Below are 12,996 nucleotides of genomic sequence, written 5' to 3' on the forward strand. Positions count from 1 at the left end.
ATGCTGGAGGAAACGGGTACAAAAGTATCTATATCCACAGTCAAACGAGTCCTATATCGACATAACCTGAAAGGCCGCACAGCAAGGAAGAAGCCACTGCTCCAAAACCGCCATAAAAAAGCCAGACTACGGTTTGCAACTGCACATGGGGACAAAGATCGTACTTTTTGGAGAAATGTCCTCTGGTCTGATGAAACAAAAATAGAACTGTTTGGTCATAATGACCATCATTATGTTTGGAGGAAAAGGGGGAGGCTTGCAAGCCGAAAAACACCATCCCAACCCCGAAGCACGGGGGTGGCAGCATCATGTTGTGGGGGTGCTTTGCTGCAGGAGGGACTGGTGCACTTCACAAAATAGATGACATCATGAGGAGGAAAATTATGTGGATATATTGAAGCAACATCTCAAGACATCAGTCAGGAAGTTAAAGCTTGGTCGCAAATGGGTCTTCCAAATGGACAATGACCCCAAGCATACTTCCAAAGTTGTGGCAAAATGGCTTAAGGACAACAAAGTCAAGGTATTGGAGTGGCCATCACTAAGCCCTGACCTCAATCCTATAGAAAAAACTGAAAAAGTGTGTGTGAGGAAGGAGGCCTACAACCCCGACTCAGTTACACCAGCTCTGTCAGGAGGAATGGGCCAAAATTCACCCTTCTTATTGTGGGAAGCTTGTGGAAGGCTACCCAAAACATTTGACCCAAGTTACACAATTTAAAGTCAATGCTACCAAATACTAATTGAGTGTCTGTAAACTTCTGACCCACTGGGAATGTGATGAAAGAAATAAAAGCTGAAATAAATCATTCTCTCTACTATTATTCTGACATTTCACGTTCTTAAAATAATGTGGTGATCCTAACTGACCTATTTTTACTAGGATTAAATGTCAGGAATTGTGAGAACCTGAGTTTAAATGTATTTGGCTAAGGTGTATGTAAACTTCTGACTTCAACTGTACGTATGCATATACACACACAGAAATAGAGAGTCAGGATTAAAGAGAGTCAGTTGGAGAGGGTCCAAATCGAACTGAGTTAGACATCAGAAAAGAGGCTTAAATACTGACTACCCCAATACAGTGACCACACACACACACACACACACACACACACACACACACACACACACACACAGTGGACACATAAAACATAATGCTGGCCTACATACCACACCTGTCACTACATTAAACCTGTGATGGGTAATGTGTAATGGTGTGTGTGTTCTCTGCCCAGAGCCCCTATGGCATGTCCCAGCGTCATCGTCTCGGGGGCCAGGAGGAGGAGGGGGGCAGAGGAGACCCACCCGACAGGACGTCCCAGGGAAAGACTCCCCCAACAGACACTCAAAGGTCAGATATAACTGTCCTCTTTTATTTAGAGAGATTTTCTGCCCATTGCTTTTCTGAGTATCTACCGTTTCTTTCTCTCTCACCTCATCCCGCTCTCTGTAGGGTGAGACCCAGTACTCCAGCCACTCCAGCAGTAACACTCTCTCCAGTAACGCGTCCAGCAGCCACAGTGACGAGCGCTGGTTCGACGGGGCCGGGGGGGAGAGAGGAGGCCCGGGGGGATCCGGGGGTTGCCTAGGCGACCTGGCTGAACCTGACCCCGACCCCCTCAGTAAGGGCGGATCCAGCGACAGCGGCATTGACGCCCCCACCCTCTACAACACCAAGCCCGGCGGTCGCCACGGAAACCAGTCCAGCCAATCACAGAAGCCGCTGCACTGTTCAGCAACCTATAATAGCGGGCTGCAGGACGTCTCTGGGGTGAGGGGCAATGGAGTCGAGGGGCGGAGACTAGAGTCGTCACCTGTATTACCTGCCAATCAGAACAAAGGATACCGCACGCGTACCTTCCCTCCTCCTGGATCCAACGTGGAGAAGCCAGACTCATTTAAACCCAGGTACAAGAGAGACACACACTGATAGAGCTTATACACTCCAACTCAGGTTAGCGTTTAGTAGTGGTAAGAGAGTAGAAGTGGGGAGGACAAAGAACTGTATGTTTTGTCTGCACAGGCATCCCACCCCTCATACTGAACGTACCGAAACACATCACTGTGTAATCCCTATGGGGGGGCATGTATGGGCCAGATGTACCACCCCTGCCCTACATACACATAGACACACATATTTACAGTCCAGCTACTCTTAGAGGGGGATTAAAGGATTGGGGGTTTAGACCCCAGTTCCATCACTCCAGTCCCCCAGTTTATACCCAGTCACTTCAGGGAAACAGGACAGCACACTGGCACTCTGACACACAGAGGCACCCATCACAGTGGGACACAACACGTAACGTACAGGTATGTAGTCTAAACTGTGGTACAGGAGCTTAGGAAATGGGGATGGAGACGTGTGAGTGTTAAGATGGATGGGTGGAGGTATTGAGTGATGGTGGGTTAGATGGACATGTGTAGATGAATGGTTGCTTGAGTGATTGGGTGGATGGTTTGCTGGATGTATGTCCAGAGAAAGCCAGATAGCTGGTCAGGGATATTCACAGATGTTGCTGCTGGTTGGTTGGTATGTTGGTTGAAAAAGAGAGAAAAAGGGGGATTTGAGATGTGAATTCCAACAGCAGCTGTTCTATGTGACGTGTGGTTTGTTGTGTCTGTTATGTATCTCACCCTGAGTGGATCCGTCAACTCAAGCATATCTCTAAACCTGTGCATCGTTTATATTGACTTTGTTATGCATGTAGACGGATGGATAGATCGATTTATGGATTTGATCATGTGTTTCTCTGTACATTAATGCCGTGCGTCTGTGTGTCGTCACAGGGCCTGCTATACACCCCAAGGTTACAAGACCCCTGCAGCAGAGAAATCACGGCCGGTCCGAGCCGCCACAGTCACGCCTAACTCTGCTCTACTCAGCTCCACCCCTCTCTCCAGCTCCGCCCCCAAGGCCTTATACAGCAAGAGCAGACTGGGCGCCTGGCAACCAGACGACAACGCCCCCTCCCGTTCAAACACACCCACTACCTACAGCTCTGACACTAACAGCAGCAAGAAGTAAGAGTGTGTGTGTGTGTGTGTGTGTGTGTGTGTGTGTGTGTGTGTGTGTGTGTGTGTGTGTGTGTGTGTGTGTGTGTGTGTATACACTACCGTTAAAAAGTTTGGGGTCACTTAAAAATGTCCTTGTTTTTGAAAGAAAAGCAAAACATTTTTGTCCATTAAAATAACATCAAATTGATCAGAAATACAGTGTAGACATTGTTAATGTTGTAAATGACTATTGTAGCTGGAAACGGCTGATCTACATAGACATACGGAGGCCAATTATCAGCAACCATCACTTGTGTTCCAATGGCACGTTGTGTTAGCTAATCCAAGTTTATAATTTTAAAAGGCTAATAGATCATTAGAAAACCGTTTTGCAATTATGTTAGCACAGCTGAAAACTGTTGTCCTGATTAAAGAAGCAATAACACTGGCCTTCTTTAGACAAGTTGAGAATCTGCAGCATCAGCATTTGTGGGTTCGATTACAGGCTCAAAATGGCCAGAAACAAAGTACTTTCTTCTGAAACTCGTCAGTCTACTCATGTTCTGAGAAATGAAGGCTATTCCATGCAAGAAATTTCCAAGAAACTGAAGATCTCGGAACAACACTGTGTACTACTCCCTTCACAGAACAGCGCAAACTGGCTCTAACCAGAACACCAGAACATTTCTAAGTGACCCCAAACTTTTGAACTGTGTGTGTGTGTGTGTGTGTGTGTGTGTGTGTGTGTGTGTGTGTGTGTGTGTGTGTGTGTGTGCGCGCGCACGTGCGTGCGTGCATTGAGATGCACTGGTCTACCGTGGCACCAGTGTGCTACACTACCAACTAAAATTCAAGCATCATGCCACTGTGTTAAGCCATGATCAGTGGGATAAGTTGTGTTACTGTATTTAACCTACAGTATATTCCTGCTGTGTGTGTGTCTGTTCAGACAGGTGGACGTGAATTCTAAGAACGTGTTCGGACAGCCCCGTCTTCGAGCATCGCTAAGGGACCTGCGGTCTCCACGGAGATCCCACAAGAGCACCGTCGAGGACGACCTGAAGAAACTCATCATCATGGACAACCCTGGAGAGATGCCACAAAGAGACACGGTGAGGGGCCACACAGTACACATACAAACCCAGTACATACAGAACCAGTCAAAAGTTTGGACACACCTACTCATTCAAGGGTTTTTCTTTAGTTTTACTATTTTCTACATTGTAGAATAATAGTGAAGACATCAAAACTATGAAATAACACATGGAATCATCTAGTAACCAACATTTTATGTTTTATATTCTTCAAAGTAGCTACCTATTGCCTTGATGACAGCTTTGCACACTCTTGGCATTCTCTCAACCAGCTTCATGAGGAATGCTTTTCCAACAGTGTTGGAGTTCCCACATATGCTGAGCACTTGTTGGCTGCTTTTCCTTCACTCCGCGGTCCAACTCATCCCAAACCATTTCAATTAGGTTGATGTCGGGTGTTTGTGGAGGCCAGGTCATCTGTTGCAGCACTCTATCACTCTCCTTCTTGCTCAAATAGCCCTTACACAGCCTGGGGGTGTGTTAGGTCATTGAAAAACAAATGATAGTCACAGTAAGCGCAAACCAGATGGGATGGTGTATCGCTGCAGAATGCTGTGGTAGCCATGCTGGTTAAGTGTGCCTTGAATTCTAAATAAATCACTGACAGTGTCACCAGCAAAGCACCATCACACCTCCTCTTCTATGCTTCACATGCGGAGATCATCCGTTCACCTACTTTGTGTCTCACAAAGACACGGCTGTTGGAACCAAATATCTCAAATTTGGACTCGTCAGACCAAATGACAAATTTCCACCGGTCTCATGTACATTGCTCGTGTTTCTTGTCCCAAGCAAGTTTCTTCTTATTATTGGTGTCCTTTAGTAGTGATTTCTTTGCAACAATTTGACCATGAAGGCCTGATTCACGCAGTTTCCTCTGAACAGTTGATGTTGAGATTTGTCTGTTACTTGAACTCTGTGAAGCATTTATTTGGGCTGCAATTTCTGAGGCTGGTAACTCTAATGAACTTATCCTCTGCAGCAGAGGTAGCTCTGGGTCTTCCATTCCTGTGGTGGTCCTCATGAGAGCCACTTTTATCATAGCGCTTGATGGTTTTTGCGACTGCACTTGAAGAAACTTCCGAAGTTCTTGACATTTTCCAGATTGACTGACCTTCATGTCTTAAAGTAATGCTGGACTGTCGTTTGTTTTTGCTTATTTGAGCTGTTCTTGCCATAATATGGACTTGGTATTTTACCAAACAGGGCTATCTTCTGTATACCACCCTACCTTGTCTGATTGGCTCAAACACATTAAGAAGGAAAGAAATTCCACAAATTAACTTTTAAGAAGGCACACCTGTTAATTCAAGTGCATTCCAGGTGACTACCTCATGAAGCTGGTTGAGAGAATGCCAAGAGTGTGCAAAGCTGTCAAGGCATGGGTGGCTACTTTGAATTTGTTTAACACTTTTTTGGTTACAACATGATTTCATATGTGTTATTTCATAGTTTTGATGTCTTCAGTATGTAGAGTAAATGTAGAAAATAGTCAAAATAAATAAAAACCCTTGAATGAGTAGGTGTGTCCAAACTTTTGACTGGTACTGTCCATACACATATACACAACACACTATTTTACACATACACACCCCCAAACCTTACCACTTGCTCACACACAAACATACTACCCCACGACTAACCTCCCTCCCTTCTCTTTTCAGTCTCCTCGACACACTCTTCAGCGCACGTTCTCAGACGAGTCTCTGTGCAGCGGGCGCAGGGATGCCAGCTATGCCAACTCTGCCCCCCTGTTTGACCAGGGGACTCCCAGCGACTTGCTGTTCACCTGCACCCTGCCCACCCGACGCCATGCACACTCTGCCAACCACGTGCCCAACAAGAAGGGTGAGTGGGGCCACAGCTTGATGTTACCTTCTCACTTCATTGTATCCGTACATAATTATGGTATATCAAGAAGGCACAAGGATCAGTTATAGTTCAAGAAGCAAAGTTTATCACATGACATCATCATGAATGCTAATCTGCTAAGACTACTTCATTTGACCTCCTTGCCCCCCCTCCTGCCTGGCCAGTCCCTCTGTCTGCGTCGGAGCTGTCTCTGACAGAGGTGAGGGATAAGGTTCCCCCCCTGAGGAGGCTGGACCCGGGGCTCATGCCCCTGCCTGACACTGCCTGTGGCCTGGAGTGGGCCAGTCTGGTCAACGCTGCCAAGGCCTACGAGGGTGAGTGTGAGTATTCTGTGTGTGTTCAGATATTTACTAGAGAGATTTTGTTTGTGTATACATGCTGAGAGAGAGAGAGAGTGTGTCTCACCTCAGTTCTTGACACCTGGGTCCCTCTGGTCTCCTGCCACCACAAAGCTTCTCACAGCAGCTCCAGCAGGCACAAACACGTACGGCCCCTATTGACACATTATCCTGGGCCTCAATTACTGCCCTAGCCCAGCTAAGCTGCTCCTGGCTGGGCTTGATTGTGTGAAATGTAGACCTTGTGAAGATAGATGGATGGATGGATGGATAGATGGATGGATGGATGGATGGATGGATAGAGGGGAAGCAGATTTTGTAGATTGGTAGCTGATTGTGAATGGGGAAATGCAGCATTGTAACAGTGTGTGTCTGTGTGTGTTTTACAGTGCAAAGGGCAGTGTCGCTCTTCTCGCTCAGTGAGCCTCCAGACATGCGGCCAATCAACAGTCCAATCCAGCTCCAAACACCTCAGACTCCACGCACTACCCCCACCTTCAGCGGGTAAGTCTCTGACACACACACACACACACACTTCGCATGAATTCACTAATATTCACACACAAGACACAAACTCACACACCCAAGATTCACGCACAAGCTCAAACAATCACCATCCATAGACACTGCCACGGACGCACAATGTTAAGTTCATGGCAGTTGATTAGGAATGTTTTCTGTTTGACACTGACACTCCAAATCCTAAACCCAACATTTGAGTGTATAAAAGCACTGCCTGCACTTGGATTTCCCATTTCCCTTTTGTCAGGTCAACCTCACCTGTCACATGTAGAAACCACCATCCCGTAGTTAGCTGTGGTAGTTACACATGTATCAAACAATTTACCAAGGATCTTTGAACACCTGTTGTAAACAGACAGTGGAGTGTTTGAGTTACAGCAGTCGGGCCGGTCAGCTTGTGCTGTCTCAGGGCATAACTACAACCTATCACTGAAACTACCTCTTGTTTACCGAACTAACATACTGCGTTGTACGGTCCCGATGAACTCTGTTGTTCTGTTGAACACACCTTGTTAAACCTGTCTGCCCTACCTGCTACGTAACCCAGATGACAGGGCGAGTTATTGTCTTTGTGTGTTTTCAGGGATGAGGTACCCAACGCCCTCTCGGGGCGACTGTACAGCCTAGAGGTGATGCTGAAGCAGCTCAACACTGACCTGGAGAAGGTACCGTTTACACCAGAGAGACATTTAGTCTCAATGCTAATATATATGGCTGTACCGCTGACGCAGGTAAGAACAGAAACAGATAATAAATAAACTCTTCCTTTCCCTCTGTCTCTCTGTCTCGCTCCCTTTGTCTCTCCCCCACCTTCCCTCCCTCTCTGTCCCTCAGGAGAAGAAGGACAAAGTTCACCTGTTGGCTGAGATGGCTAACCTGCGGCAGAATAACCAGCGGCTGCAGGAAGAGAGCCACTCGGCCAGCGAGCAGCTCCGCAAGTTCAGCATGCTCTTCGCCGACACCCCGCAGAGGAAGTGAGCTCACACCGGACACAGGAAGCGACCTCAGAGAGGGCGTGCGAAAGCATTCGCAAAGAGGACGTGTGACCTAAGCCAGAGAACGATGGGGGGGGGGGGGGGGGGGGGGGGGGGGAAGAGGTTAGGATAAGTGTGATTTAGTGGAAAGACTTACTGGAAACGCGGCCACAGTGAGTTTCATGCTGTTGGGATTGAGTGGGGAATAGATTTGTTAGTGGGTCTGGTTAGGTACTGTAGAATACATGGGCAGTAGATAATAGAACGAATGCAAGTAAGTTAGGGTGTGACATTATGTACAAGAAAATGTGTAGCTTTTAAGCATAAGAGAGGGAAAGGACCCCCCCTACATTCTTACGTTCTATCCTTCACCTGCTGCTTCTGTCACATTCCAACCACACTATCTCCCTCCAGCCTCTTCTAGAGGGGTGGGGTGGTAGGCGAGAAGAGGAGCACTACCCCTCCACCACTCTGACCTGCTTTTGGAGAGAGACCTGGCGTTACGCCTCCACCCTCCCTGCTGTGCACCTCCTACCCCAGAATCCCTGCCTCGCTCTGGGCTGGACGGACACAGGGACTGCAGAGAACCAATGGATCCCCGTTGGCTCATCTGAAACCCAATTGCCTAGACAGAAGAGCCTGCAAGTAGACACGCCTATTTTTTAAAAACTGTAACACTGCACAAGCCGACTCCCTCAGGCTGTGCACCCAGAGTGAATCCCTCTCTGTCCCTGCTTGTAGGTTTTTATTTTTTGTAACTGAGGTCTTACACACTCCTGCGTCAGAGCAGAGCCAATAAAGAGGAGAGATTTTATTGAACTGTAGAACACAAAGATCACACAGCGAGGCCTAATACTGTTCCTGAAGCGAATCAGCCAAAAAGAAAAGACTCCAACTCCCAGAATGCTCTGGGAGACGTGTGTTATAAAAGACATGGTACTGTAGTTTTGCCTTTGTGACTCAACATATAGCTTGAACACATGTCTATTGTACTGATATAACTGACTTAAAGAGGTGGGTGTGTAACTCGTGAAGGTGTGTAGGGTACAGCAAATACTCCCACAATGCATTATCGCACAAAATAGAGAGCTCTGGCGATGTTATTTTTACCCTTCGTTGAGTGTGTGATAGAGCTGACACAGGGCATTTCAGTTATGAGCAAGCTGTAATATGACAAGTTACGCTGGTGATATGAGACGAGCCTTCTCGTTCAGTTTATGAAACAGAATATAGTGTCATAAACTCAATGATAGTATCTCAATGTCCATTTTCGGTTAACATTTTAAAGGTATTTACAAATATCTAAGCAGATTGTTTTACAATTTGTAGAATTAGCATATTTTGTGGTTTTTGTTTTGGGTACCAACTGCTAGTACACACCTGCGTTCATTTAGAAAGGACTCGTAGAAGTTATCTCTTAAACACTGTAGCGGCGTGTGTGTGTGTACTACAATGAAGGGGTATTATACATTAATTTAGCTAACAGACAGTCCTAGTGTCTGCAGAATCAAACTCAACAATTTATACACAACTGTGAGACCTTGCTAAATGACTTCAAACGTAAGTAGCTTCGCTTGGGGTGGTGGGTCTGTGTGAAACTTGTGGCCATTTTGTAAAAATGTCCATCTGACAGGAATACACTAAAATAAATCAACACAAATACACTTTATTCCCACTAGCTTGGTTATATTCTTTACAGGAAGTATTTTTCTTACAGATTTGTGTCTTTGTGTCCATTGTTTGTTATGAATGTGGGATAAATGGAGGGGAGCGTGGAGCTGGCTAAACCAATGGTGTGGGTTCAAATTCTCGTTTGGGCCACATCCATTCACAAAAATGATAAAAGGGTCTGCTGAAGGAGCATATTACTATTTTTGTTCCAGTAAATGTAAGCCCCTAGCACAGTTAAGTACCCTTTCATCATAGACCCTCTTTAGGAACCTTCTGCCCTGCCTCAACTGGAATCCTTTCTTCCCCTCACTACTCTCAGGACCTTTCAGACACCCCCCTTTAAGAACTGTACTATGTATTTATTGTTTTGTGTGTGGGCATGTACCTGAACGGTGTAAACCCTTTTGTGGCTGGATCAGTGGACATTCACACACATGTGGCACACAAACATACAAAACGCACTACTCAACACTGCCCCCCCACGCTTTCAAAAACATTTGTACATTGTTGAGACATTCCGTTTAGATAAGAGCAACATATATACAGACATCTCTGTCTCCATTTCTCTTCATCTCACCATCTCTGGTATTTGCTCATCAGTGCCCATCCAAAGACGCTGTTGTAGTCTGCCTCCCTGTGTCCTGTAAGCTGCCCATCCTCCTCCAGCCAGTTAAATCATCTCATCTTGGACAAAACCAAGAGCAACTGAAACAACCCTAGACACTCATGTTATCACTGAAGCTCAGCAAATGTGCTGTGATGTCGTTATCTTCGATGTCTTAATCTTTATTTTGTTTATTTGTGTGTGTGGAGGGGTACGGGTGTTAAGGATTTAGTTTTGATATATTTGATTTGAAGCAAACTGCAGTTATACATGTTGAACATAGCTCGGTGCATCAATGTTGCACGTGCACAAATCAGAAATGGTAATACCGAAACTTGGTAAATGGATCAATTGTATGATTACTTTTTTTTTGTTGATGTTTAATATTTGTATAATTTATTTTTGGCCACTTTTGCAACCTGAAAAAGACAAAATAGTGAAATGAAGAGGGTACTGTGCTTTTATTTTTATGTATGCTGTATTGATTTTATGATTTAGATTGATTTTCTTTGTTGGTGCATTCTGCATGAGGCAGGGGTGCTTTATGCATCAACAAACTTATGGTTGAACATTGTTTTTCTGGGGGATGTTGTATCAATGACTGTACATTTAAAAGTGTAAATTGTTTTCATTGTTTTATAAGAACATATATAAAAAACTCTTTCATAATGATGGATTTATTTTTTATCTTTCCTGGCAATGGTATTTAACTATTTGATCACATAAACAGGTTGTGGGTCTGCTAGAGTTGCTGGCATGTGACCTGGGGCATACAATGTATCGACTGAATCCTCAAATGAAACACTGAATGGAACCCAATGGAACAGGAATGCGAGTGGATAGAAGGGGCAACAATGTAACGGTCGCGTTCCTCTGGCTCAGAGGTTGTGCGCATCAACCTATGGTTGCGTGCTACGTCATCGACTGACAGATTGCTATAACTGTATACTGAGCAAAAATAAGCTCCACATGCAACCACTTCAAAGATTTTACAGAGTTACAGTTCATGTAAGGAAATCAGTCAATTGAAATAGATTCATTAGGCCCTAATCAATGGATTTCATATTCATTCAAAATGTAAATGTAAATGTGATTTCACATGACTGAGAATACACAAATACATCTGTTGGTCACAGATACCTTAAGGTAGGGGCCTGGATCAGATAATCAGTCAGTTTCTGGTGTGACCACCACTTGCCTCAACACATCTCCTTTGCATAGAGTTGATCAGGCTGTTGATTGTGGCCTGTGTAATGTTGTCCCACTCCTCTTCGGTTGCTGGATGTGGCCGGGAACAGAAACACGCTGTCATACGTCAATCCAGAGCATCCCAAACATGCTCAATGGGATATGTGTCTGAGTATGCAGGCCATGGAAGAACTGGGACATTTTAAGTTTCCAGGAATTGTCTACAGATCCTTGCAGTATGGGGCTGTGCATTATGAGAAAGCGGGAGATGAATGGCAAGACAATGGGCCTCAGGATCTCGTCATGGTATCTCTGTGCATTCAAATTGCCATTGATAAAATGCAATTTTATTCGTTGTCCATAGCTTATGCCTGCCCATACCATAACCTCACTGCAAGGCACTATGTTCACAACTTTGACAGCAAACCGCTTGCCCACACGACGCCATACTCATGGTCTGTGAGGCCGGTTAGACATACTGCCAAACTCTCTAAAACGACGACGTATAGAAATTCACATTAAATTATTTGGCAACCGCTCTGGTGGGCATTCCTGCAGTCAGCATGCCAATTGCACAGTCCCTCAAAACTTGAGACATCTGTGGCATTGTATGAAACAACTGCACATTTTAGAGTGGCCTTTGTCCCCAGCACAACGTGCACCTGTGTATTGATCTAGCTGTTTTAATCAGCTTCTTGATATGCCACACCTGTCGGGCTGATGGATTATGTTTGCAAAGGAGAAATGCTTACTAACAGGGACGTAAACAAATTTGAACATTTGAGAGAAATAAGCTTTTTGTGGGTATGGAAAATATCTGGGATATTTTATTTAAGCATATCAACATGGGGTCAACACTTTACATGTTGCATTTATATTTTTGTTCAGTAGTTAGCTGATACGTAAAATACCTATCGCGGCTTTGTAAGATCTGTCAGGCAGGGACAGCGCCTTTAAAATAAACCCTTGCCTCAACGAAAACCTGGTGCCAGAAAAGCAAGTTGTGTTGCGTTATCAGTGGATTAGATGTTTTCAGTTGAGTGAGAGGCTATATAAATTACAAACCATGGCAGTTACTGCATTAATTTATTTGAATACAAAATATTTTAGATAAGAGTAGGCTAACCATCGATAGTCATGATATCGATAAATGTTAAACTCCAATAAAGCTGGACAGTAGAACTCGACTCTCCTGTCGCCAACGCCTCGGGGTCAGGTCACCTTCTCCAACATCATCTTGACCCCGGGGCCCCTCGCAGGCTGCTGCTGACCTGCCACTATGACTCCAAAGTCCTGCCCTGGACCCCCGCGTCCCAGAGAGGGTGTTCCTGGGGGCCAGCGGCTCAGTGGTGCCCTGTGCCATGATCCTAGAGCTGGCTTCTGCTTTGGACACCCAGCAGGTACCTTGTCCTGTTTTGTCCATCAATTTATTTCCAGGGACTGCATTTTATATCTATCAGTTTAGTCAGTATAGGAGATTTTGATGAGAAACGGTCAAATGTTCAAAGCACACCCATCCCAAGTTGGCAGCAAACAAAATTCAGTAACACAATGAGCCTAACATTGTGGTCATAACTTTACATCAGTGTCTGATTTCAGGCAGTTTACTCAGATACACAGAATAAAGACTGCAATAGAAAGAACAGAGAGATGCTGAGTAGCTGGGTTTCTCTCCCTACACTCTATCCCCTCTCTCCCTCTGCAGTGTAGAGTATAAGGTGCTGACTGTAGCCTTG

The 12,996-nt window shown here is 45.2% G+C and overlaps 1 protein-coding gene across 2 annotated transcripts in view; it reads left to right on the forward strand.

Moving 5' to 3' along the window:
• Positions 1–7,912, forward strand: part of sipa1l3 (signal-induced proliferation-associated 1 like 3) — a 102,419-nt gene extending 94,507 nt beyond the window's left edge. Inside the window, exons 15-23 of one of the 2 annotated variants that reach the window (XM_029772367.1) lie at positions 1,239–1,354; positions 1,457–1,911; positions 2,791–3,024; positions 3,947–4,109; positions 5,756–5,939; positions 6,128–6,283; positions 6,691–6,805; positions 7,407–7,488; positions 7,658–7,912. In XM_029772367.1, coding sequence (XP_029628227.1) covers positions 1,239–1,354; positions 1,457–1,911; positions 2,791–3,024; positions 3,947–4,109; positions 5,756–5,939; positions 6,128–6,283; positions 6,691–6,805; positions 7,407–7,488; positions 7,658–7,801 — 1,649 coding nt within the window. In that variant the 3' untranslated portion in view covers positions 7,802–7,912. The remainder of the gene's footprint in view (positions 1–1,238; positions 1,355–1,456; positions 1,912–2,790; positions 3,025–3,946; positions 4,110–5,755; positions 5,940–6,127; positions 6,284–6,690; positions 6,806–7,406; positions 7,489–7,657) is intronic. The other variant, XM_029772368.1, reaches the window with a different exon arrangement.
• Positions 7,913–12,996: the final 5,084 nt, after the last annotated feature.

Source organism: Salmo trutta, chromosome 13, assembly GCF_901001165.1.
Source record: "Salmo trutta chromosome 13, fSalTru1.1, whole genome shotgun sequence".
Lineage (NCBI taxonomy): Eukaryota > Metazoa > Chordata > Actinopteri > Salmoniformes > Salmonidae > Salmo > Salmo trutta.